General features: G+C 53.6%; 1 protein-coding gene across 1 annotated transcript; it reads right to left on the bottom strand.

Annotated features, from left to right (window-relative positions):
* Window positions 1–9,552: 9,552 nt before the first annotated feature.
* On the bottom strand, window positions 9,553–19,691 carry CDK5RAP3 (CDK5 regulatory subunit associated protein 3). The gene is made up of 14 exons (XM_037149959.2): window positions 19,590–19,691; window positions 19,319–19,364; window positions 16,497–16,628; window positions 16,099–16,199; window positions 15,701–15,749; window positions 14,867–15,045; window positions 14,525–14,661; window positions 14,158–14,302; window positions 13,643–13,753; window positions 12,936–13,014; window positions 12,293–12,381; window positions 10,500–10,705; window positions 10,002–10,173; window positions 9,553–9,904 (listed from the first exon to the last, which is right to left on the bottom strand). Exons 1-14 carry the CDS (start codon window positions 19,593–19,595, stop codon window positions 9,839–9,841), a joined length of 1,518 nt encoding a protein of 505 aa, XP_037005854.2. The 5' UTR covers window positions 19,596–19,691; the 3' UTR covers window positions 9,553–9,838.
* Window positions 19,692–26,292: the final 6,601 nt, after the last annotated feature.

Genomic DNA, 26,292 nt, shown 5'->3' with positions numbered 1-26,292 from the left:
GAGCAGAGACGGTGCTGCAGGGAGGTCCGGACTCCCTGGCCAGTGCTGTCTCCACCACCACCACACCGACCGGGCGCCTTCCTGCTCTGCCCAGCTGGTTCTTTCCCAGCCTCCCCCGCTCTGCCTCTCAGCCTTGCCCCCCGCTTTGGAGCCCAGTGCTGAGCAAGCCGGCCCCTCTCCAGCCCCCCAAGTTTCCCTGCCCCAGCAAGGCTGGCTCGCTCTTCCTGTCAGCGCCGAGTGGGAACGTCTGTAAAAACCGGAGCAGCAATCGGAGTTCAAGGCCCATAATTCACCCTGATCAGATGTAGGGGAGGTGCCGGGACAGTTATATTAATAACAGCGCCATTAAAAACTAGCCAGCAATGCCCTCATAAAGCACGTGTTGGTTGAGGTGGTTGGGTTTGTTTGTTTATATTTATTTTTCTCTTCAGGAGCAAACAGGGCCACAGAGGGAGAACATTAAATTATCTCACGAAATGATTCCAGTAATAAGTTGGGCAGGTTAGGAGAACCGTTGGCGGCTCCCACCAGACCTCTTTCGACCTTTCTGAACTCCTATCTCTCACTTGGCCTTGTTTTATAAGGGGCCAATTACTCCCCTCTGGGTTAGCTGTGCCTCTCATTTAGAGCCGCTGTGTATATGGGCAAAATGTGCATTTTTTTCATCAGCCAAGCGAGTAAGAGTGGAAAATATATTATTCTTTGTCGGAAATCAGAAAATGCACTGTGACGTGGAAAAGAGAGGGGACTTGTAGGGACAAAGGCTTCGAATATTTGAAACAAGCACTGTTCTGGAAAATCAGGTCCACAGAGACCCAATAATAACATCAGTAATAATCATAACCAACATTTACATCGCGTGGACCGAGTGCCAGCTTCCCCCCCGTGCCTTTCCGTGTGTGATCGCCTTTGAGGATAACCCTGGGCAGCAGGCATCGTCATTATTCCCGTTCTACACATGGGGAGAGTGGGGTCTCTCAGCTGGCAGGTCGTGGGTCTGGGACTGATTCCCAGCCGTGCTGACTTCCCCGCTGTATTCCCACCAGCTACACAGCCTCAAACATTCTCCATGGGGATGTGCCTTCTTCACCGTTAACTGTCTGCCCTGGCCCCAGTTAACGACTTGATGATTCCTGAGGCCCGAGAACTCCGTCCTGCCTGATGCAGGTGCAGCCGTTGAGCCGTCGGTGAGCTGGGCGCTGTGCTAGGAAACACATCCTGCACCTGATCTCGCTGCGCCATTGCCCCTGCAGTCGGTGCTGTGAGGGTCCCCACCTGCGTGTGGATCAGCACGTTGAGGCTCAGAAAGGCAGACTGCACGGAGCAAGTACCAGAGTCCCCCCCAGCCCCCACTTCTCGTGCCAGGGTCTTTATGATTGTGATGCTCCGGGGTCAGGTTTGACCAAGCCCATTGGCAGGAGTTAACCCATGTCCAAGATGCCCAGGTGCCCCGGGGTGGGGTCCTAGGCCCAGCCAGAGACAGGCAAAGACAGGAAGGCACAGGGAGTCTTTTAATTTTACATTAAAAGGGAAGGTCCCCTCCCCCAGGCCCCTCTCCTCCCCCTGCCTCAGCTCCCTTCCAATCACATCAGACACCCCAGAGGGGGCTTGACCTCTGTCCTCGGGGGAGGTCAGCCGGGGTGACCCTGCCTGTGTGCAGGATCCCACGAGAGAGGCCCAGCTGCAGGCCCCGGAGGGCTGGAAGCGCACCCGGAAATGGGCTGGGGTCACCGAGGGCGGCCCTGGCTGAGGGAGGGGCTTCCCTGGCCCTTTGTGAGCGATGGGCAGGGGGAGATTAGTTCCACAGGCAGCCCCTGTGTCTCCAGAGAAAGGGGCTATTATGGAGAGACTCAAAACCCAGGGCGAAGCTCACTCCACCTCCCCTTTTATCCCCATGGAAACGAGGGAAGATGGGGGCAGGGGGGAATACGAAGAAGTGAAAAAGGGAGGGAGAATTCTAGGCAGGTGAAAACAGGAGAGGAGGTGGCAGACGGCAGGTGGTGGTGGGAACTGTGGGAGGGAGAGGGGAGTGAGCAGGAGCAGGGCGCTCTTTGTCTTTCTCAACCTGGGGGTTGGGGGCGGCTAGTGGGGTCTCTCACCTTCATTTCTCTCTCATCATTTCCGCTCCACATTCTGCCTTCAGGGTCACAGACACTCCCAGGGTGGGGGGCTACCCAGGCCAAGAAGGGTTTGCCCACTACCCGGCAGCCGGCCCTCTGACCTTTGAGGGTGAAGGGTCTGACCATCTGGGATTAAACTGCAAGATGGCCACATGGAGGGCAGCTGGTGAACAGCTGCCAGGCCTTGTCTAGTGTCTGGACACACCAAGTGCTCTTAGAGTCACCCAACCAGTCTCCCACCCTCTGCAGTGTCCCCGCCAGACATTGATCCAGTGTCACCCTGAGGTCCTAAGTGAGGGTGACTTTTTCTCTGGGGAGCACCTCTGGTCATCAGAAAGGGCTTCCTTATATTAGGGAGAACCGCCCCCCCTTACCTGCAGGCCTAGTTCTGCTCTCTGGGACCGCACAGTGGGAAAGTGTCATTTAACAAATATCATAGGGAGAGAAAATGAAGGCCTGACGTGAAATATTCGGAAAAAGTTGCAGAGGAGGGAAGTGTGTTGGAAAAAAAGAACAATTCCAGCCCTTGGAATGACATTGGGTGGGCAGAAGAGAGGCCAGATCAAGATGTCAGGGTCCTGGGTGCTGCTCTGATGTCCACTCAGAAGGTCATGGGCAGGGCCTTCGGCATATCCCAGCAAAGGAGGTGCTTGGTGAATAGCCAACCTGATGCCACAGAGATGGAGCTCAGAGTCAGAAGTTGCTGGGGTACCATGGCTGGCCTTTGGCTCTGTGCCTCAGTATCCCTGCTACAAGCTGGAGAACCATCCTCCATCCCAAATGGGATGCTCCTGAAAACAGGGACCAGCTCCTAGCAAGAGGCCAGAGGCCTTGTGTTCTTATCGGAGATGTAGAAAGGAAGGAACCTCCTTCTTTGGAAGCTGGAGGTTTCCAGATTAAAAAAAAATACAAGATTCCATAGTTTGAAACTGACAAGATGACAAGTTCCAGCCTGCATTCTGTCCCCCGGGGAAGCCTCAGGTCCCCTTCTGGTCCCTACAAGACTCTCCTTACCAAGATGGGTCAGTCATGGGGCTGCGTGGGGCAGGGAAGATGGAAGAAGAACAGGAGGCAAAATCGGCTGCATAGGAAGAATTTAGCGCGCTGTCTGTTACCTTTCGTTCCCCCCTCCTCCTCCTGCACCCCTGCGGAGGTCTAGGAAGCAGGCGACCCAGGCAGACTTTCGGTAGGTCGGTAGGCGCCGCTTAGCTGCACCGGGAGCCAGAGATAAACTGAGGCCTGTGGGCGTGCTAACAAAGGCCACATCCTGTGCCCAGGAGCAGTTGTTTCAAAACGCCAGGCCTCAGCAGATGTTGGAGCTGGTCCTGATTCTTGCATGAGAGAGAGAGAGAGAGAGAGAGAGAGAGAGAGAGAGAGGACCTTCGTCCACGGCTCCCTGTTTGAATGGTGCCAGAGCCTCGGCTGTCCCGAAAGGCAGGCATGCCTGCTGTTGTCTCTTTTCATTCAGCACCGGGGCTTCTGCCCAAATGCTCATGTCCAGATTGTATTTATGACTGTTTTAAGAAGGAGTGACAGAGCCTTTTAATATCCCTGACAGCCCGGGATGTTTTAATAGATGGTGGAGCTGGGCTGCGGGAGTTAGGAAAAGGGAGCTGAGTCGCTGAGCGAGCTGTCAGGCCTGGTTTCTATGACAGACCCACTGATTCGCCGACGACAAAATAAAATACGGGGCCGTGTCTGTGCTCGGCCCCGTCAGGGTGACAGACAGTCTGTCACCCTTGTATGTCATCTTTTACCTCCTAATCACTCAGGCTTCGGGGGACCTGTGTTTCACGGGGAGTCCCTGCAGGATTCCCACCCGACTTGCCTCTCGAGCCGCAGGCCTCCTTTCCAGGCGCGCCGGCTGGCGCGCCCCCGTTTTACCGAGTTCAGACAGAGTTCTCCCCCCTGCAGGGCTCCACCTCACTTGTTGCTGTTGGTTAGAGGTGACCAGGGGTCTTACAGGACGGCTGGGCCACCTCCTGAAACAGACGGAATGGGGGGGGGGTGGCTACACAGTGATGGGCATGTGCTTGATGCCACTGAACTGTACACTCCAAAGGGGTTAAAGTGGCCAGTTTTGTAATGAGCTGGGTCAGACCGCTTCAGACAGACAGACAGACACACACACACACACACACACACACACACACACACACACGCGCTGATGGAGTAGGAAACAGAGAGACCTTGGATCACTGATGCAGGTGTTCGACAGCCTATGCTTGTACCCTGTAGCAAGACCAGTCCTGGGGTCTCTACTCCCATACAAACGCTCCACCCACCACCTCTTGTTCCTGGGCCTTTTGCCCCCCACCCTGGGCTCAAGGTTGATTTGCTGGCAAAAATCTCAAAGTTCCTTTTACACACTTTCCCAGCCCCAGGTTTGGGGCCAGTCTGACCATGAACTCAGTATGTGGCTAAAGACACCTCGGCCACACCCTCAGCTTGACGTGGCTGGTGAGGTCCGGGGATCCTCCCACTTGCTTTTTTTGTGGGGGAAAGAGCAACAAATCTAGGAGCCACTGATCTGGTTCTTTCTTGGGGGGCTGTAAGGAACCAGAAAGGGAACGCGAAGGCCTCCCTCTCCCGAAAGTTCAGGAAGTGGCACTGCGTCTGCCCCTGGCGCGTCCGGGGCTCCCCTCCCTCAGGTTTCTCTGCCCCGGGCCCAGGGGCTTCTGAGAGCTACAGACGTGAGCCTCCCTCTCCCCTCACCGCCCAGGGCTCTGCGTTCGAGTCTCCTGCCAGGAGAGAGTTAAGGGCTTGGGTTTAATTTGCCCGTTAATCACAGTTAAAAGAAGTAATGAGTGTCTCCCTAAAGCCTGGGTGTTTCTCTGCAGATTAAGCGGCAATTTGCATAGCCCCTTTATTCATCCCCACCTTCCCCTGCGGGGCAGCTTGTCCTTTCAGACACAGCCAAGCGCAGCCTGCGGAGGGAGCTTTGACAAATGGCTTTGCTGCGAGTGGTTTGGGCGAGAGGGAGGGAGGGGAAGGCTGGGAAGGAGAGGGCAGCTCCCGACAGTAATGGATAGCTGGGGCGTTAAATAGTGCAGAACTTTTTATTAGACACACAGGAGAAGTTTAAATATTCAAACTGGTTTTCTTTGAAGCCTGGGGAGTGAGAGGAGGGTGGCAGACAGGGGTAAGTAAGAGTTTACGCAGGGCCAACTCACTCAGAAAGGCCCCGCCCACTGGCTGTGAGGAAGGGCATTTGGAGGACAAGGCGAGTCTGCGGTCAGCTGGCACCCCTTCCCCCCAGCCCTGGAGCAGGCTCGACGTCCTCCTGCTGGGCCCGGGGATCTGCCAGGCAGGATGCCAGCCTGACGCCTGGAAGCAGCTCCTGGGGCCTGGTTTCTCGGGGTGCAGAACAACTCCGGAGCCCAGCATATGGGTGACGTTCAGTGAGTGGGGGCTGACCCCCGCTTCGAGGTGGCGGACCGGGGCTGTGAAGCGATGCTATTTCCAAGGGCTGGGATGACAGCCCTCTCCGCCCCTCCCCACCCTGCCTCCTGTTCTCTCCCACAGTCCTCAACAAACAGGGAAGAGGGGACATGAGGCACCGAGGTCCTCAGGAGGACACTGTCACTGCAGAGCTGGGAGACAGGACTTCACTCTGACCATCCGTCCTCTTACAAGCCCTACTCATACTCAGTTTTCTTCCCAAACGTCTCATGTTCTGTGGGACTGTTCCTCTTGGTGATGTGTGATTCATATGGTCGTCACGTTTGAGAGGTCAAAGTCACTGTAGAGATCATGAAGACAACTGGGGTTCAGAGAAGCTTGAGATTCCGAAGGGGCACAAAAACGAGCAAGACCCAGTCCCCACTGTAAGCAGCCCAGTGTGGGGCTGGAGGCGGGGCAGGCACTGCGGTGCGGCTGTAGGTGCTCCCAGGAGGACGCCTGTCTACACAAGGCTTCTTCGGGGGTGTTGCTTGAGGAAGGGGAGGGCTGGAAATGACCACGGAGGCCTGGCTGGATCTCTGGACCAGGAAGGGCCAAGAAGAAGGCGGGGGCTCTGGGAACCGTGAGAGCCTGGGGTCTTGGATGGACGTCCAGGCCAGAAAGGCAGGTGGAGCCGGCTTGCTACACTGGGAGTCTGGGGAGCTAAGGGGTCGTTGGAGTTTTTGAGCAGAATGATTAGGGTGATGAAGCCCTTAGCACACAAAAAGGGTGAGTGAGGGGGTGCTAGTGCAGATTGGGGTCCCGTTGATGGAACAGAGGTAGAAAACAGGGTGAGGAATGACATGTGAGAACGTCTGGGACATCCAGAGCCAGGACCCAAACACAGGTTTCTAGCCCCAGCCCAGGACATCTCCAGTCCACCGGCCTCTCGCAGCAGCTGATGTTTGAGTCTTACCGTGTTCCGGGCACTGTCCAGGTGCCTCCATACCCACCACAGCCGCCTCCTCTGGGGGAGGCAGCATCTTTGTCCTCATTTTCCAGGTGCAGGAGACCAGGCTCGGAGAGAGCCGGTTTCCGGTCACACAGACAGCTCGGGTCACACGGACAGCAAGCACGAGCCAGGGTCTGACCCAGGCCTCCCAGATGCGGGGAACATACGAGTCACTCCCACCCTGCTTCGCCCATCGTCTTCCTAAACCATCACTGTTCTTAGATTTTGTATGTGTGCACAGGAGTGGGAAGGAGGGAAGGAGGACGCACCGGTGACAACTAAAGATGAAACACCAATGGCAGGTGTGGAGGAAAGGCAGGGAAGAGCCCCAGGACCTGTGTTTCTAGAGGAGAAACTGTAAGCAAAATCTTGGGGATCGATGAGGGGAAGGGAGAGCGGGGGCGGGGAGGCCTGGCAATGGAGAACGGAGGGTGAGCTCCCGCACTTGTGGGGCCGGCATGGGCTTCTCTCTTTGGTTGGCAGCTCCGGGCCGGTTCTCGGGAGCAGGTAATTCTTTACATGGCTGAGATTTTCGGTCTGAATCATGCAGCTAATTCCCAGCCCTGCACTGGCGACGGGAAATTAGTCCTAGTTGTGCAGGACTCCACACCTCCCGTAGTGGGCGGCCAGAACAGTCCGCTTAGCCCACATTCCCCATCAGCCATTGCGGGCTGTGGCGCCAGGGGACCCTCCTTCTGTTGACCGTCAAGGGAGCCCCAAGCCACACTCTTTGCAGGCAGAAAGGCTTCCTTGGAGCGGAGATGGGTGGGGCTCGGGCAGTGGCCGGACTGAGCAGGGCAGGGGCAGGGGGAGAGGATTTTGAGGTGACTCTGCTTCCTTCCCTGAAGTGGGTAAGGTGAGGAGTCTTATCTAAGCAGGGAGAGCCTTAAATTGTCTTTGCAACGTGGTGGCATAAAAGTTAACCAAAAAAATCGGATGTGCTCTTGGCAACAAATTCACATCACCCTAAACATTCTGAGGGTGTGACCTTGGCCCACCTCTTCCCTCTCTCCCTGATTTCTTTTTCAATCCTAAAAACCTGACTGCTCAAAACTTGGTCTTTAAGCTCCATGAGGAGGTGCTCACCCCTCCCTTCCTCCCTCCCAGGAAGGCAGGTTAGAGAAGCCTGAAGAGCCCTTATCATCCCCCCAGGAACCGAAAGTACAAGTCCACATTGGTCCAGGGAGGACTCAATCTGTCCCGGCCCTGTTCTGGGGGCTCTGTGTGTACTAACTCAGTTAGCACTCACCGCCACCACTGAGGCGATTCTGAGAAAGGAGCAGGAACTGAAACGCTGTCAGAGTGACGTGAGGGCAATCTGGGAGCAAGTCAGAAAGACACAGGGCTGCTGCCGTCCCCCTTGGGACACAACAGCCAGGCAGCACCTTCAGGGCTCTAGGGCAGCCGGGAAAGAGGCCTCAGGAAGTGAAGCACAAGGCCAAAGGCAATTGGGGCTAAAGGTTCTGGAGAGCAAACCCAACGGTGCAGGTTTAAAGGCCTTTAACAAACACTCCCATCAGCCCAGGGGTCAGGTGGGCCTTCCTCTCACCAGATAAGCGGTGAAATGGGCCAATCCCTTTGCAAGAGGTGTTCCCTAACCACACCGTTCACCAAGGAGGCCAAAATCTGCTGAGAAACCCTCTCTACCTAAACCCACTTCCCTTCCTGCACAGATGGCCAGCCCTCAAGCCCGCACGACTTCCTCCGTGGGCCCTCAGCAGGGCAGAGGCGGCAGGTGAGCTGCTCCTCTGAAGGGCAGGAGTGAGAGCTTCTCAGGCCGACCCTGCCTGCGGGGTCACATGACCCACAGGGCTTCTCCCTAAAGCTCTATGCCCAGTAAGCAACAGCGTCTGGGTAACAGCTGGTGATTGGATGAGGGACATTAGCGTGGGCAAGGGCAGCACGCCTCGCTGAGCTGATGGCTGCAGCAAGAGGGAGGCCAGAGGCCAACGGAGCTGGCAGCTGAACAGGTGGGGCAGGAGGCAGCAGCCATTCTCTTGGAGGGGAAGGGACCAAGAGACACAGGCAGCTCCCTAGGCCGAGCGCCATCACAGCGGCCAAGGGCACGATGCAGCCCACGCAGGTCCCTTTACCATCTTCTATTCCAAGGACGGTCTTACCTCGACATTCCACACCAATATTTTTCCTCTTTCAATTCCGACTTTTTATTTCAACCCCCAGTACCCCCAAAAGGAGGTGAACGGGCAAGGATTGGGGGGAAGCGCCGGGCTGACATTAATTGATAGGAGCAGCTCGGAGCAGTTCCCGCTGCCTTATCTCTCTCTCCTTCGGAGAGCGTGTGTCCGCCGGAGTCCGCGGGGTCGGTGATTAATAGGGGCCATCACTCACTGTCCGGGACGGCTGAGAGGCGGCGGGGAGGGGCGGCCCTCCCCAGAACTGAGATAACAAGCAGCAGGAATAATGAGTGGTGTCACTCCACTTTTCATTTTGATGGAAAGTCATTACGGGAGTCAACGCCAGCGACAAAGAGCCATGAATCAACTGCTCTGCTATGAAATTAAAATCGAATTGCCGGCCACCCCCAACCCCTACCCTTCCTGGGAAACGGAGATGGGTGGGTGGCTTGGGAGAGGGGTGCTATCCTGAGGTGGGCTCTACCCAATCACAGAGCAGGAGGTGACGGGCAGGAAGTGGACAGGCAGCCAGTGAAGGTGACAACGCCTGTCTCCACCTTGTTCGTCAGACCCTTCCTCCCCAAACCGCACTTCCCCCTGCCTGCTGGTGAGCTGTGGTTAAAAGGGAGACACGGCTTTGCTGGCTCCAGCGAGGCTGCCACCTGACTGCTTCTCTCAGGTTCCTGACACGAGTGCCACACGCTGGGCCTTGTGGTGAGAAAGGGGCCCAACCCACTCGGTTACCCCAGGGCCCCTGGCTGCACCATCTGCAGGCACTAATCTGGGTCCTCCCGACACCCAGAGAGGAAAAGTCCCTAACCCGGCTCCCTGTGGGAATGGGGATCAAGAACCCCATGCAAACAGGTGCAAGGCCTCAACTCCAGGCCCAGAGAAGCCGTAAGTGTCAGGAATGAAGCCAGAGTCTCTTGCTCTTTTATTAAGTCCAACTAGATGGCGAGAAGAAGCGAAAGCTGGTTTCAGGCTGACAGGCCACAGGGCCCATCAAGACAGCTTCTTGTAGAGAGTACAGTGAATGCCAAGGTCACCACCTGGGTGATGGTTCCAGCCCGTGACTTTCCATCCTCCAGTTGGCCTGGCCTCCTGTCGGGAAAGGCCCCAGGACAGCAGCCCCGGCTGCCCCAGCTGCCTCCCGAAGGCTCAGGAGACAAACAGGAAGAATGTGGAGAGTGTCAGAGAGAGGTTCCTATAAGGTTCACGGGGCGCCCGTTGTACCGCTTGGAAATGTCAGCTTCGATCTGAAAGACAGCGATGCCAAGCGGGCGGGGATCAGAGAGGCCACATTCTGCAGGAACTGGGGGCCCTCCCTGTGGGGGTTTCCCTCTGCTGTCTTACCAGCCTCTGCAGCTCCTTGCTCTTCTCCAGCAGCAGGTCCAGCTTGGGCTCCAGAGCCGCCTGCTCCTGAAGTGCTTCCTGCTGCTTCTGCACCATCAGCTTTTTCTTCAACGCCAGCAGCTGGGACTGCTTCAGCTTTTGCTGGAGAAACTCGGTCACTCTGTCCACATACCTGGGCAGGGAGGGCGTTCAGGTGAGCTTTTGGGGCAACTGCGCATCCTGAGCATTCCTGTTCAATGGCTGGGGCAATGCAGCTCCGGAAACCAAACCCCCGACTGGTCTCGGCCTTCTACCCTTTTTTGTAAGGGTTACCACTCCTGCAAACATCAAATCACCCCGCCTCGCCCCACAGAGAATCTGTGTGCCCAGCTGGGACGCAGTCATGGAATGAGGTCTAAGGGGTCATGGAGAAGAACACTATAAGGGGTTGGTGCAGCTCAAGATGGCGGAACCCTGCATCAGGTCCCCGAACAGCCAATGTCAAGAGGAAAGTCAGACCTTGGTGAGGCCAGGATCATAAACAGGTGCTGCATTCGAATGCTGGTGAGCCGGCCAATCAGATCCTGCAGCACTGACATCATGGTAACCATCTTCTCTCTGGTCTGGCCCTGCAGGATGGCTGGTGCCAGCTGGAACTGGCTCATGGACAGGACGTCGGCCTCCTCACTCATCTCCACCGCTCTTTGGGATAAGAAGATCTCGAGCTGTGGACCAAGGAGGACTTGGTTCAAACCAAGAGGACAACCCAGAGGCTAGGCCCTCAAACTGCTCAAAATGCAGACCGAAGTGTAAGGGTTAGACTCCGGGTGAGGAGGGGTTCTCTCTTCTCAATGCTTCTATTGCTAGAAACTCACCGCCTGCAATGTGAGAGCTGGGGGTAGCCTGAGTGGTCCCCCTCCGGTCCCCCGTCTCAGCCCCACCTGGCCCCAGACCCCGCTGCCTCCTCCCAGCCTGTGGATCAGACGACTAAGAGTGCAGAGGTTCAAGGGCTTTCTCGGCCCCAGTAAAGGTACTTTCTCTCCATGGGAGGAAGGAGACTTGGGGCATGGAACCCATGTTTGAAAAGCCCTGGAAAAAGAAAGGGCTCAAAAGAATCTGAGAACCAGCCACATTTCTCCATGCACCTACTGCAAAGATTCTACTCATTTAAGGGAGGGAGAGAGAGAAAGGGAGAGAAATGTCTACACATGTTCCCAACTGGGGACCTGGCTCGCAACCCAGGCCTGTGCCCCGACGGGGAATCGAACCAGCAACCTTTCTGTTAGCAGGCTGGCACTCAACCCTCTGAGCCACAGCAGCCAGGGCCCAGCCACATATCTTGTCACTCTTATTCAACCACGGAAACTCGATCCCTCTTACCCTCCTTTCCCATGGAGGCCAGGAGGGAACTCTCTGGGCAGAAAGAGGATAGAACTGGTGAGGACAAGAAGTTTCACGAGCTCTCCCCAACCATCAGGCCACTGGGAAGGGACCAGACCCAGAGAGAAACAAGAGCCGGCCCCCAGCTTCCCACTCCCACAAAGATGGCCCAAGAACGCTGGCTCCTTACTCCAGGCCGCTCCACACCTTAGCCGAAGGAACAGTATTGAAACGCAAGTGAGGTCGTGTGGCTCCAAACCCGCTCAAAGCCACCAACAGCTCACTCAGAGTACAAGCCCAAGTTCAGAGATCGCCGCTCGGTTTCCTTTACTCCTACCAGCTCCTGGCTCGGCCACGCAGGCCTCCGTGCTCATCAAACACAGAGTGTGTGCAGGGCACACTCACTCGAGTCTCGGGGCCTTCCTAAGTGCTCTCTCTGACTGAAAAGCTTCTGGCCAGACTTCGGCATGGCTCTCTCTGCACCCTGCAGGTCTTGACTTCCTGCTCATCTTCGCTACCAGGCCCTCCCTGACCACCCAACACAGCAGCCCAACAACCCCCACCTCCCTCACGGCTTTCCTTTCCCTCCCCGGCACGTATGTCGACACCCACCGTACTGCACACTTTACTTTGCCTTGTTTCTGGTCCGCATTCCCCACTAGAACATAAATAAGCTCCAGGAGGACAAGGACTTCGACTATGTTACTCCCTGCTGAACTCTGGCACCTCAGGCACTGCCCGGGGCTTAGAAAGGGCACGATACTCGTTGACTAAATGGGGGGCATCCTATTAAAATGCAATGTCCCTGTCCCAGAACAAGGAGACCTCTGGCACCCTTTGCAGAAACAGGAGGAGTCAGGTCAGGTGTCTGGAGCGATGCCCCCCTCGCTGGTGCCAGGCCGCCCCACACCTCTCGAAGAGCAGAAAAGTACCTCCATGAGCTCATCAATGAACTGATTCCGGGTCTCAGGGTATTCGAGAAGGGTCAGGGCATCAGAGCCCCTGGCAACACCTTCCGGAGCTGCCAGGAAGAGACAGAGAAATGATAAAGGAACTAAGAACTGGAGGAGACCCTCTGAACCCAAGTTTGAGAAGCCCTGGTGGGTTAATATGGACATGGATTCACTGAACTAAAGCCGCTTTCTGTTCCAACGCAAAGAGGAAGTCTCTCCCAAACCGTCTGGGCCTTACCCAGGTGCTACTGCCAACCCCAAGCCTGAGGACCCCAGAGCTGGGTTCAGAGGAGTGGAAAGGCCAGTCCCGGCTCCAAGGGTGGGAGGTGAAGTGTCATCCTGCACTGCCCTCTAGTGGCTCACATCACTACTACAGCCTCTCACGGGTGCGGTCTGACTCAAGAGCCTATCAGCATTCCTGGAACCCGATACCAGAACGGCTGACCCACATCTGTCTCTAAAAAGTCAAGAGTTTCTAGACTTAATTTTAAGGACTCTCTGTCCCCCTGCATTCACACCCTCATCAAAATATTCAAATGCGTGAGAAGTCCAGCCTGCGCAATGCATTTTTTTCTTGTTTCTAGAGACGCAGGGGCCTTTGGGCAGGGGATGGTGCACTTACCCTGGGTTCCAGCTTCCAGCACTGTGATCTGCAAAGCAGCAGCATCGTCTCCCCAGTCTCTCCCATCACCCCCAGCTTCCTGCGTGGTGAGCAAAGAACCCCAGAAGTGTTGGCAGAATTTTCCCCAGCAAAGGGAGCCGAGATAAACCAAAGCCCTGGATAAGCTCAACAACCACACATTTCAACTGCATGAAGGACATGCAGCCCCGAGGTGAGTGGCGAAGACGGCACAATGTATGCTGCCACCCTCACCCCTGCTGGTAGGGCTACCACCCACCAACGCCCCCACGCCTTGCCCCAAACAGCAGGAGAAAGGAGGTCAAGACTCTGACACGTCATTCTGGGACCTCCGTCCCCCCCTGGACTACACCTGGCCCGAGAGCTGTGAGCTTTGAGCAACGCCCTTAAAGGCCCACACAATACTTTTCTTCTCACTGAAGCAGTAACCACAAAAAGTCCTCGGAGACGGATGGAGAGGGCATTCTAACCTTTTTTTAAAAAAAATATTTTATTTATTTATCTTTAGAGGGGAAGGGAAGGAGAGAGGGAGAGAAATATCAATGTATGGTTGCCTCTCGTGTGTGTCCCTTGCTGGGAACTGGCCTGCAACCCAGGCATGTGCCCTGACTGGGAATCAAACTGCGATCCTTTGGTTTGCAGGCCCTCGCTTAATCCACTGAGCTACACCAGCCAGGGCGCATTCTAACCTTTGAGTCTGGTTCCAGGGAGATGTCCCAGTCGATGCCAGTGGCCTGGGCTGAGATGCCAGAGTCAGTCCCTTCAGAAGCCACCTCCATCCCGAAGTCACCCCAGTCAATCTAGGAAGAAAAAAAATGTCAGCTCACAGAAGGTGGGTGTGAAAAAGGAGCCCACCCTCCCACGGGACTCAGCTGCTTCTTGGGGGAGGGAGGGGGGTACTAGCACACTGTTTTCAAGTGGTGGCCTCCGAGCTCCCCAAAGATCTTGGGGCTCCCCCGAGCCCATTTTGGAGAGCTCATGGGACTGAAGAGTTCCTAGTTCAAAGCCAAACAGCTTGCTGAGACTCTCCGGCACTCACCTACACTCTGACCTCAAGAAGGCCAGAGAAATAAGGGGGTAGGGCCTTCTGGCCCTTCGCCTCCAGCCTCTCACACACACACCCTTTAGTCCTGTGGGACTCTGAGTTCAGGCCGTGAGGGCTGTGGGTGGGGTTTGGGGGCAGCGCCCCCTCAGATGGTCTTACCGCGTCTTCCTCCACCTGCTCGGGAGGCTCCTCGAGGTGTGGCCGCTCCACCACGGAGGGCTCTGTCCCCGTCCTCCACTCGTACACCGTGGAGTTGCCCCGCTTCTGCACAAACCGTAGCATCGGCAGCACCTGCACTTCGGCGCTGCAACAGAGCACACAGCGGACTCGCCTGCTGCCCACTCATGAAGCCAACTGGGGGCTGTGGCCCGGGCGCTAGGGTCAGATGAGCAAAGCCCCGTGGGTTCAAGTGTGCAAAATAAAACTCGGGTATCATCTGGGAAGGAGACAAATGGAGAGGAGAGAAGAGCCAGGGAAAAGAGGCAAACGGTTCCCCCTGCTAGCGAGAAGCCAAGGCCCTCCTTACCTTTCACACACAAACTCCACACAGGCCTGGTACAGGTCAATGGCTTCCCCCAGGGACTGCGCCCTCGCCCCAATCTCGGCCAGCTGACTCGGCAGCTCCTTCACCAGGGCCAGCAGTTCTCTTCGGACGCTGTCTCCCTAGAGAGGACCGAAGAAGTGGGCTAACCAGAGCATGGGAAATGAAGCCCGATAGGTTGAAGAAAACATGCGAAGACCGGGGAGAAGCTGGCGCAAAAAGGACTCCGCAGGCTGAGAAGGGCACCCGGAGGCAAAAGCGTAGGGCCCGGAAGACGGGCAGAGGCCCCAGGTGCCTTCCCACCTCAGTGAGACCCCTCCCACTCACCGTGATGCCGTACTGCTTGCACAAATGGTAGAACTGCTCCCGCATCTCGGCAGCCCCGGCCTGGCCCTCCTCCTCCTTGCGGCTGTATTCCTGCTGCAGCTGCTGGCACTTGGCGATCTGCTTCTTCAGCGACGGGATCTCATAGTTGACGTTCCGGACCAGCAGGCTAGAGAGTTCCACTGGGAAGGGCCCAGGAAATTCACTTCAGACACACACACTATAAGGCAAGCATGTCCCAGGGCACGTGCGCACAGGCCCTAGTTTGGTGGCAAAGAGCATGGGGTGGCCTCCAAGCTCCTCCTCTTCCTGGTGGTGGGACCTAGGACAGTCATTTAACCTCTCTAGTCCAAAATCGTCTGTATCACAAAGACAACAATATTTACCATAAGGACCAAGACAGGGAATCCATATAAAACACCAAGCCTAATTCCTTCTATTTAGTAGGTGCTTGGTAAATACTAGCTATTATTAGTATTATTTATACTGTTAGAAAACAGACCCGAGCTACAATCAGCCCTTCAGTTACTCTCTCAGGCACCCAATACGGCCCCAAGGACCTCTTCTGCGTAGTGCAGAGTATGTATGGGGGGAGGCTCCAGTATCAAGAGGTCAGTATAGAGGACTCACGCACACCTGCTGGATCAGGTCTGGCAAGTACCTGCTCCCTGCCTGGTTCTCCTCCTCCTCCCACCACTCTTTGTGGAATCTATTTTCCCACCTTGCAAACATCTACAGCCCAGCCTCTTCCCTGCCAGTCTGTGCCTCCCAGAAGCCTAGTCAGTGTCTTAGAACTGTGGGGGTGGGCTTCCTGGATGCCAGCCGGGGCCACTCTACCTAGGTAGCTGTTGTCCTTCTCATACAGTGCTACGATCTCCTGCCAGTCCTGAGGGAGAACAGAAACAGGAAGTGAGTCCGCGCTGCACTTGGCAGTCACATCCCAGCTCGATCCCGAACAGGGGAAGCTCTCCCAGTCTCCGAATGGCATCAAACACAAATTCCTTGTCCTTCGGAATGCTGGCTGGACCACCCACTGTATTTGAAGAGTGTGGCGCCAATGAGCAATCCCCCAAAGCAGCAGGTCTGAAATGTAAACCCGGGCTAGGAGCTGTTTTGGGCATAAATTATGGGGACAGAGAGAAAGTTCAGGAAACATTCCATGCAGGCGTCTCCGCCAGATCCTCCGAGAGACCAGAGAAGCTCTGATCCCACTACCACCCTCCGCCCACACTTGCCTTCATTCGCTGTGAAGAGTACCGGCCAAAAATATTTTTTGTGGAAGCTTCAGTGCCTTTGAGAAGGTCCACGATCCTTAGGCAGTGGAAGTAGTGAATGTCTGCAAAGCAAGGCGGAGCAAAGGCTTCAAGAATCCCAGTACCTTCCCCACTTACTCTGGCCAATGCACATGCTGACTCTCATGTAGGCCAGCAGTGTTAGCGTGCGGAGCTCTCCCATCATGTACAGCTCTCCCCTGCATCTGTTTGTGTCAGAAGAAACCAGCATCTACACCCCAAACAAAATCTCTCTTTGTCTGGGGATCAGCCTCATGGCTAAACAACAGGGGAGCAGCTCGGCTGATACAGACCACTCCAGGAAAGAGGGGGCTCCAGTCATGCAGCCCCGAAGCACTCACAGGAGCCGGAGAGCAGCTGGGCAATCTCTTCGCTCTCGGGCATGTCCTGGATGGCAGCATTGATCTTCTCTCGGATCGTCAGCACCAGACTCTGCCATTTCAGGTTGCAGTGCCTTCTGTCCACCAGCCAGTCTATGTGAGAAACACTCAAATCACAGCCCTCCCAGTCACACAGTCAAAATTCCATCACTAATCCAAGTGACGAATGCTAAGACAGTGGCCACAAGTTGTATTCATGCTGGTTAAGGGATGGGGGTCATGCGAAGACAGAAATAGACAGGCCCAAGGGGGTGCTTGGGGCTAAACAGACTTTGGCAAGTTGACTTCATAGAGCAATTGCCTGGACACAGGGATAAAGGAAAACTTTAAATTGGTCCTAACATCAAAGTGGCACTTGTGACCACTCTAAATTCTCCAAAATATTTTTGCTTCCAGGGGTAATTATAACTTTCCCAACAAAGGATGTGCAGTTCAACTTCTACCTCCTCAGGGCTGGGATTAACCATGACAATGGAAAACACAGGATGGTTATGCCAAGTGCTGGTGGATGAACAACTGCAAAGCCCCTAATGCCGACAGTGCCCTAAAGACTAGATAACGCCGGTCTGTTCGTACCAGTGGAGCACCGCCCCAGGCACGCAAATACCGATGTGGCCGACCTCCTGGAATTGGGGCCGAGGCTTATGTTTTTAGCAGAGGGCATGGGTGGCTGAGAGCCAGGCATGTTTTTCTCAGTGCCAGAGAGCTGGGAGCTAGGCTCTGTGGGTCAGATGGCCCTGGCTGCCAATGATCAATTTTCTTGGGCAAGTCTCTCAACCTCTGCGCCAGTTTCTGCACATGTAAAATGGGAATAAAGCCCTGACCAGTTTGATTCCCAGTCAAGGCACATGCCTGGGTTGTGGGTTCAATCCCCAGTCGGAGAGAGTATGAGAGGCAACTGATTAATGTTTCTCTCCCTCTCTTTCTCCTTCCCTTCCTTTCTCTGTAAAAATAAACTAAAAGATCATTTTAAATGTTTTTAGTTACTTCATTCTTTCATTACTCATTAATTTTATTATTTCATTTTTTATTATTCATTCCTTTTATTAGTTCATTTTCATTTCATTTTTTAAAATTTATTTTTAGAGAGAGCAGAAAGGAGCAAGAAAGAGAGGGAGAGAAACATCGGTGTGTGAGATACATCCATGGGTTGCCTCTTGCATGACCCCCAACGGAGGACCTGGCCCACAACCTGGGCGTGTGCCCAGACCAGGAATTGAACCAGCGGCCTGTCTGCAGGTCAGCACTCAAACCAGAGCCACACCAGCCAGAGGAAATAAACAGAATCTTTTTAAAAAAAATTCGATGGGGATAATAAGATACCGAGTGTACAGAAAAATGTAGGTAAAACATTGAACACTGTGCTTGGCACATGGCAAGGACTCAAAAACTCTTAGTGATCTTCACTTTCACAATGGCAAGTGCCTAACAACGAAGCCGGTACAGAGCAATTCCTTGATGAATTGTGGTTGTTTTATCTGTGTTTTTCATGACCAATGGCAAGTTCATGCACCAAGTGCACGTAAGCTAAAGAGCTGGGACAATCTGAACAAAGCTAACGAAGCTCCACTAAGCAGCCCCTGCACAGGACTGACTAAAAGACCCAGGGCGGGAAATTCAGAACCTTGCCCTGGTTAGTAAATCCGCCACCTGGCCAAACACTGGGGCCCCACACTAGTTACCATTATTCTCCCTCTGCTCTGTTCCTTTAAAATTTTCAGAAAGAAAAATTCTGTAGATGTCATGGAAGTAGAAGCAAAGGAATGAGGTAGTCAAACAGCAAAACTGGCAACAAATCAATTAATCCAATGAACGTTTAAAAACCCAGAAGCTGCCCTGGCTGGTGTAGCTCAGTGGATTGAGCGCGGGCCTGCGAACCAGACAATCACGGTTCGATTCCCAGTCAGGGCACATGCCAGGGTTGCAGGCAGGTTTCCTGCAGGCCAGTTCCCAGCAGGGGACGCACGAAAGGCAACCATACATTGATGTTTCTCTCCCTCTCTCCTTCCCTTCCCCTCTAAAGATAAATAAAATCTTTAAAAAAACAAACAAACAAACAAACAAAAAAACCCCAGAAGCTGCCCTGGCCGGGTAGCTCAGTTGGTTAGGGCATCGTCCCAATATGCCAAAGCTATGGGTTCTGATCCCAGTTCTGATCCCGGGTCAGGGCACATACAAGAAGCAACCGATGAATGCATAAATAAATGGAACATCAAATCAATGTTTCTCTCTCTTTTCTTCTCTCTACAATCAATAAATAAAAAAATAAAAAAAACCCAGAGCTGTGCACTTGCCCTTGGAGGGGTCAGAATGAACAGATCCTTCCCTGGCCCTGAACTAGGAAGGAGTTAGGCAGATCACATACAGAGAGCAGGGAGCTAGACGGCCTGGCCACTAAAAGGTCTTTATTTCCAACTGCTTCTATGTCTTCTTCCTAAAGTCAAGGGAAGATGGAAGCTTTTAAATAGAAAAGAGGGAGAGTGGTTTTTCACTTAAGTTCCGCTTTCAGATCTGCCACTTAGTTGATGACTGTCTTCGAGGTTTGACAACACATGCAGTAAATGTTACAAGTAGAAAACGCAAGTCAGGTGCAGACTATGTATGTTTCCTTCCCGTTCCTATTAACGAGGCAGGCCAGGCCACAGAGCGGGGCATTGAACGGGGTGAGTGGCCAACAATTTAACAAGGGCCTTAGGGCATCAGGACTCCCAGCTGTTGAGGTCAGGGGGCAAGGGGCCAGGACTCCCCCTGAAAGATGGGTTTGCCGGGACACCCCATCCTACCGAGCAGCTTGCTGGTCTGGATGTCGATGGGCACGTGCTGATGGTCCTGGAGAGAAACACGACAAACGGGCGTGAGTGCAGGGAAGGGGCGTGCCACTCGCGCGCTAATTTCACGGGCACAACTGCCACCCTGCGGAGCCAGAACGAGTAGCCGGAGGAGCGCCGAGCAAGCCTGGGAGGGTGGCTGAGGAGGCGGGTCAGGGATGGATGGACTGAACCCAGCCCAGGGGTCGCGGGCTAACCCCCATTTCCCCAGCTCCTGTTTCCCCACCTGCATCTTTCCTCCACTTCTGCTTCCGGCCAAGGACCCAAGCACGCCCCGCCTACCACCAATCCAGCGCCTGTGTGGCAGAGCTTCAGTTTATGCACAAACCAGCCTCCTCCGGCCACGTCGCCGCTTTCCTCAGAGCCAATCGGGACGCTCGCTTCTCCCCCAGACGCAAGCCCCACCCACCCAGGGCTCCGAATGGCTGAGCCCGGGGAGGGAGGGAGAACGGGAGACATCCAATGGGAGATGCAAGGCGGGCTCAAGCCCGGAGAAGGGCGGGGCGCCGAGGAAGGGCTGCAGTGGCGGCGCGATCACGGCAGGCGGTGCGCGAGAGCTGGTCGCTGCCACCTGGAGCTCCCACGCACAGACGCGTTACTGCAGGCAGGGTCCTAGCGCCGACGGGGCGACCTGGAGGCCATTAAAAATGCCTTGTTCCCGTTTTGTGTCATTTTACTGTTTCTTGTACTTTGTAGGTTTCTTTGGCACTTGTCACACTTTGCTTTCCTATTCAGTTTATCTAATAGACATGTATTGAGCACCTGCTACATGTCGATAGGGTAGGAAAGGACAGGGAAGAGGGTCAAGGGAGGCACCACAAACATAATACATACAGAGTCTTAAAGGAAGAGCTACAGAAAGAGGCGTGATGTGTGTGTGTGTGGGGGGGGGGGTCCGGGTCGAGGAGACTGTACAGACAAAGCTTTGGAGGCCTCAAACTGCAAGAGGGGTGCAGGGAACAAGAGGCAGCAAGACTGGCAACATAGTTGGTGGGGTCCAGGGCAAAATGAAAATGCAGGGCCCTTGCTCAAAAATATGCATTTCAGAGGGCACTCCATAGGGCACTGCAGGTGGTCCAGCCCATGTGCAGCAAAAGGCATGAGGCATGGATTGGCCAGAGAAGAGACCAAGGTTGAAGGGTCGGATCATAGGGACGCTCCTTAAAGAACTTGGACTTCACCCCTGCAGAGAGGAACCATTGAAGGGTTTTAAGAGTTTGAGGCAGGGAGGCAGCTGTACAGATTGGCTGCAAGGAAGATAGATGGGTTGATGGGAGATAAGACTGTCAGGAGGTGAAGTGGAAGTTAGTGCCTGACCTGGGAGGGAGGCCTGAGGAGGAAGGGAAGGGCTGGATTTGAAGATGTTTTGGAGAAAAATAAGCAGGACTTGGCAATTGATGGGGGGTGGGGGAAATGTGGGACAGCAAGGATGACACCTAAATAGTTGGATCAGGGAGCCACCACCTAAGACAGGGATGCAGGGTGCTGAGCGAGTGTTGGGGAAGAGGGGATCTCAGCTTTGAGCTTGTAGGGGTGGTGCTGAGAGACAGTAGGGAGTGTGCAGGAGGCACTAGGGTCTGTAGCTCTAGAGTTCAGAGGAGTGTGGGGCTGGGGAGACAGCTTTGGAGAGGCACAGGCTGACTGCTCTGGTCCTGGCAGTGGCTGAAGTTGAGGGAGGGTATGAGGTTCAGCAAGGAGCAGGTGGAGTGAGGAGAGACTCCTGGCATCTCACAGAGCTGAGTGTGCCATTTTTCGGTCCTCCCCTTCCAGATCCATAGCTCTTCCAGGGGGTTCTGCCTGGTTCTTTCTGAATGACCCCCACTGCTGTGCCAGCGTGGCACTTGGGGCTCCATAAATGTTTTATTAAACTGTGTGGTGTGATACAACAGTGAGAAGATCTAGATTCCTGCCCAGTGAGATCTTGGACCATTTCCATAACCTGTCTGCCAGCCAGTTTCCTCAACACGGAGATAGCACCCATCCTGACTGTCTCAAGGTATTTCTGTTTATACACTTAAATAAATAAACAATCTAGGGGTATATAACTCTTTACAGTTTATAGCACGTTTTAATATAGTTTCTCATGCAGAAACTATATTGAACAGTTGTAAACTCTGCATGCGTGTAACCTTAATCATTATGATATCCTAAGTTGAAAAACTCTCCTGAAAATGGCTCATAGAGCAGAACTGAGGGCCTCTTCAGGGCTCTCTCATGGGAATTTGGCTCTCGTCTCAGAGTCCTGACTCAGGCCGTAGGAATTGCTAGGGCTCCCCCTTGATTAAACAAATACTTACTGGGCTTCCACTGTGTGTTTGTGGCTCCCTGGGACACCCCAGGAAGCCTGGCCCTGCTCCACCCTCAGGGTGGATGTCTCCTAGAAGCAGCAGGTGAGGCAGAGCAGGGTGTGATGAGTCTGGAAGGCCCAGCCCTGGGGACTTGGAGGAAATGCAGACCACTGGCACTTCATCTTGCCCTCAGCTCCCATGAGTGACTCATGTGAAACAGAAGGATGTTTGAGGACAGTCCTACCTTCCTACCTAGCTGCTGGCCTCGGGGTGGCTGCCCTAGAGGAGTGTGGGCTTTGGGCAACATTCTGTACTGTTTGTCCTTTTCCGAGGCCATAGAAAACCTCAGGGCCTACGGGCAGATGAGCACTAAGTGGTCTGGCCTCCAGGGGACTCCAGGATCTGGAAAGTGGCAGAGGAAGGAGGGAGATGCCTCTGACTGTGAACCTCTCCCTTCTCTGCTGATTTGGCAGGTGGGATGCTGTCTGGGGGAGAGGAGCACAGGCAGGGAGGTGGGGAGGACATAGTAAGCCTGTGCCGGCTTTGGACGGGAGAGCACACACCCTCAGGGTGCTGTGCAAACAGGCCACCTTCCTCCTCCTTGTTGTTGTTGTCGTCAGTTTGCTTATTAAGTGATAACCAGGTGCCCCAGGCCAGAACTAAACGTTTTACAAGTCTTATCTAATTTGATCCAACAATCTTATAATACATGCTACTATTATTAGTCACATTTTAGAGACAAGGGAACTGCCCTGACCAGGTAACTTAGTTGGTTAGAGCATCATTCCCAATACACCAACAGTGCAGGTTCAGTCCCCGGACAGGGTATGTACAAGAAGCAGCCAATGACTGCATAACTAAGTGAAACAACAAACTGGTGCTTCTGTCTCTCTCTTTCCCTCCCTCCCCCATCCTTCTTCCCCTCTTCCTCTTAAAAAAAAATAATAATAGTTAAAAAACTTGTCCAAGATCATACAGCTGGTGGGGCTGGGATTCAACCCCAGGCCTGTCGGGCTGCCCAGCCTGCATTCTTGTCCTCTAGGAGGTGGCTTCTCCTGCAGCGCTGCCCGCCCCCTCCCACAGCTCGGCCTCCACAGCCCCGGCCTTTCTTTCTCTCTCCCCTTCAGCCTGGCTTCCACTTTCTGTCCAGCTGTTGTGCCCAGCGGTCAGAACCCCCACCCTCTGTCCCTGCCCCTTTCCAAAGTTCTTTCTTTTTATTTTTTAAAACAGATTTTACTTATTTATTTTTAGAGAGAGGGGAAGGAGGGAGAAAGAGAGGGAAAGAAATATCCATGTGTGAGAGAAACGTCGATGAGCTGCCTCTTGCTTGCACCCAACCAGCAACTGGAATGGTGATCTTTTGCTTTGCGGGACAACGTTCAACCAACTATCAGGGTGCAGCCGGCATTCAGCCACACCAGTCAGGGCTCTAAAGTTCTTTCTTACCACACCCCATCCTGGGCAAGAACTCCCATTACTCATCTTCCTGCCATATCTATAAAAAGAGGGCTTGCCCTTGAAATTCAAGTAATCCATTTTTTAATATGCCATGTATTACTTTATGCTCCATGTTTTCTGTGTGTTTGCTCACAGCCAGACTGACTGTGTGTGTGTGTGTGTGTGTGTGTGTGTGTGTGTGTGAGATATCTGCCCGCTGGGCTGGAAACTCAGCACCTTTATCTGGGCCTCTTGCTGTTTGCTGTATGATCTCTGTGTAATGTTTTTCCATTTGTCTCCCCAGCTAGTACGCAAGCACCTTGTGGGCAGGGAGGACAGGCTTTTTACCTCTGTAACCTTGGCGCCTGGCCTGACACCTGACCTTGAATGTGAGGTGCTTAATGAATGCTTGTAAAGGAAGTGATAAGAGAAGGTGTAGCATGAGCATGAAAGCAGTTAGTGATGAGTGGGGACCAGGATCACTTGATCTGGGGGAAGGGGTTTGTGTTCCCCAGCTCTTTTCCTTATCCCTCTCTCTAAAGCTCAGGGCTTGCAGTCAATCCACCCTGAACCACTTGGAACCAGAGGGAGGAAATCAGAGTGAGGGTATCAGGGCCCGTTGGCTTCCAAAATTAAGCACAGGCTGGCACAGGAGAAGTACCATGGGGGCTGAGTCTTGCAGGGGATGAATTGTGGCAGAAGAGAGAGAAGAGAGGAGAGGAACAGAAGTGGCAGGTGTCATTCTAGGAAGAGGGGATCTCATGAATAAAGTACAAGGTAAAAGAGAGTGTGGCTCTTCCAGAAGTTTATCATGGGAGCAAGGCATGTTTATGGGGAGAGTGGAAAGATATTTGGTTGAAGAGACTGGCCAGAGAAGATCACAAAGGACGTTCAAGCCCATGACAAAGGGTTGAAATTTAATCCTGTAGGACTTCCAGTCAAGATGGCGGTGTAGACAGACACGGCTTGCCTCTTCACACAACCCAGATCAAAATTACAGCTAAAATGTAGAACAGCCATCACTTGGAACTGTCAGAAATCAAGTTGAATGGAAGTCTGACAATCACAGAATTCAAGAAACCACATTCATCCATACTGGTAGTAGGGGCACAGACATGGAACAGGCTGGTCCCACACCTGTGTGTCATGGATAGAAATTTGTAAGGGATATCTCAGGAGTGAGGAATCCCAGCTCCACACCAGACCACCCAGCCCAGGGTTCCGGTGCCAGGAAGATAAGTCCCCACAACTTTGGGCTGCAAAAACCAGCAGGGATTGAATTGGTGGAAGAAACTTCTGGACCCCCAAGCCATTTCTCTTAAAGAACCCATGCACGGACTCACCTACTCAGACTCCTCACTCAGAGGAGAGCTCCAGCACTGGGGTAGCAGCTTGAAAGGCACCAGTGCACTGGGAGAAACTGAAGTGTCTGGCATCAAGGTGAGCAGAGGCCACTGTCCCTTTTCTAAATCCTCCACACACAGAACCAGTGAGCCACAGAGCTGGCAAGCTGGTGCCATATCTGAGGTTCCATCAACCTGGCTAACACTGTTTGACCCACCCTGGAGATCCCTAGAGACCCTGCCCCACCCAACTTATGGGCCTACCTAAGGTGCTTTTCCATATGAATGGCTGTGTCTTGGCTCATGCTTCACTAAACTAAACTTCCTAAATCTTATCAAACAAGCAACATCTGGCCTCAGTGAGCCCCAGGCCCAGCACTAGCAGCAGCCAGCCTAGATTTGTAGCTTGGCTTCCCCTGGGAATCTCCAAGCCCGGCACCGATAGCAGCCATCTCAGATTGCTTTATAACTCAGGCAGGGTGGCCCCGAGCAAAACACCGATGGGGACTGACCTTGGCCTGTGCCACCTTGGAAACCACAGGGCTAGCACACACAGTGGACAGCTACAGATCATGTTGGAGCACCACCACCCTGCCCCTGCACAGCTCACCCTCCACGGGGGCAGAGGGTGAAGGTAAGTGGTCACAGCCAATCTTTGCAGCTGACTGGCCTGGGTAAATCCCTCCCATTGATCTTCCAACAGCAATCAAGGCTCAACTACATGAGGAAGGTGTACTCAGCCCACACAAAGGGCACACCTTGAGTTCCCAGCTTGAGTGATAGGGGAGGCTGTGCCACTGGTCCCTATAGGACACCTACTACATTAGGCCACACTATCAACACACAGAATCAAAGCAGCTCTACCTGATACATAGAAACAAACATGAAGAGGCTGCCAAAACAAGGAGACAAAAAAACGCGCCCAAGTGAAAAGGCAGATAAAAACTCCAGAAAATAGAGCTAAAGTAAATGAAGATAAACAGTCTATCAGGTGCAGAGTTCAAAACACTGGTTATAAAGATGCTCAAGGAAAGATCCAGTTAGAAATGAAGGACACAGTAATTGAAATAAAGAACATTTTACAGAAAAAAAACATTAGAGTGGATGAAGCTGAGAATCAAATCAATGATTTGGAACATAAGGAAGTAAAAAACAACCAACCAGAACAAGAAGAAAAAGTAAGCCAAAAATATGAGGATAGTATAAGCAGCCTCTGGGACAACTTCAAATATACCGACATCGGCATCATAGGGGTTCCAGAAGGAGAAGAGAAAGAGCAAGAATTTGGAAATCTATTTGAGAAAATACTAAAAGATAGGGAGTGGGGAGGGCTGGGTGGGTGGGCTGGGATGGGAGTAAAAGACAGAAAACTGTACTTGAACAACAATTTTAAAAGATACTAAAAGAAAACTTCTCAACTTCCGGCCAAGATGGAGGTGTAGGGAGACACACTGTACCTCCTCACACAACCAAAAGAAGGACGACAATTTTAAAAACAAAAAACAACCAGAACTGACAGAAAATTTAACTGTATGGAAGTCCCACAACCAAGGAGTTAAAGTGGACACATTCCTCCAGACCCATAGGAGGGATGGAGATGGGCAGCTGGGTGGAGAGGACTCGTGACAAAGCAGCAGCTGGTGGACCTGGGTGCGCAAGGCGACAGCAGGTGGACCCAGCGAGGTGGTGGACTATGGAGGGGCGCGGTGCACAAGGCGGCTGGTGGACCAGGCAGTCCCACATTCACACACAGATAAACCAGGCAAAAGTGGGGAGCAAGACAGACCACACAACCCAGGATCCCAGTGCTGGAAAATAAAGCCTCAAAACACCATTTGGAAACACCTGTGGGGGTTGAAGT

Source organism: Artibeus jamaicensis, unplaced genomic scaffold, assembly GCF_021234435.1.
Source record: "Artibeus jamaicensis isolate MK-2021 breed Jamaican fruit bat unplaced genomic scaffold, CSHL_Jam_final contig_1998, whole genome shotgun sequence".
NCBI lineage: Eukaryota > Metazoa > Chordata > Mammalia > Chiroptera > Phyllostomidae > Artibeus > Artibeus jamaicensis.
This window is presented reverse-complemented; position numbering and strand designations above follow the sequence as displayed.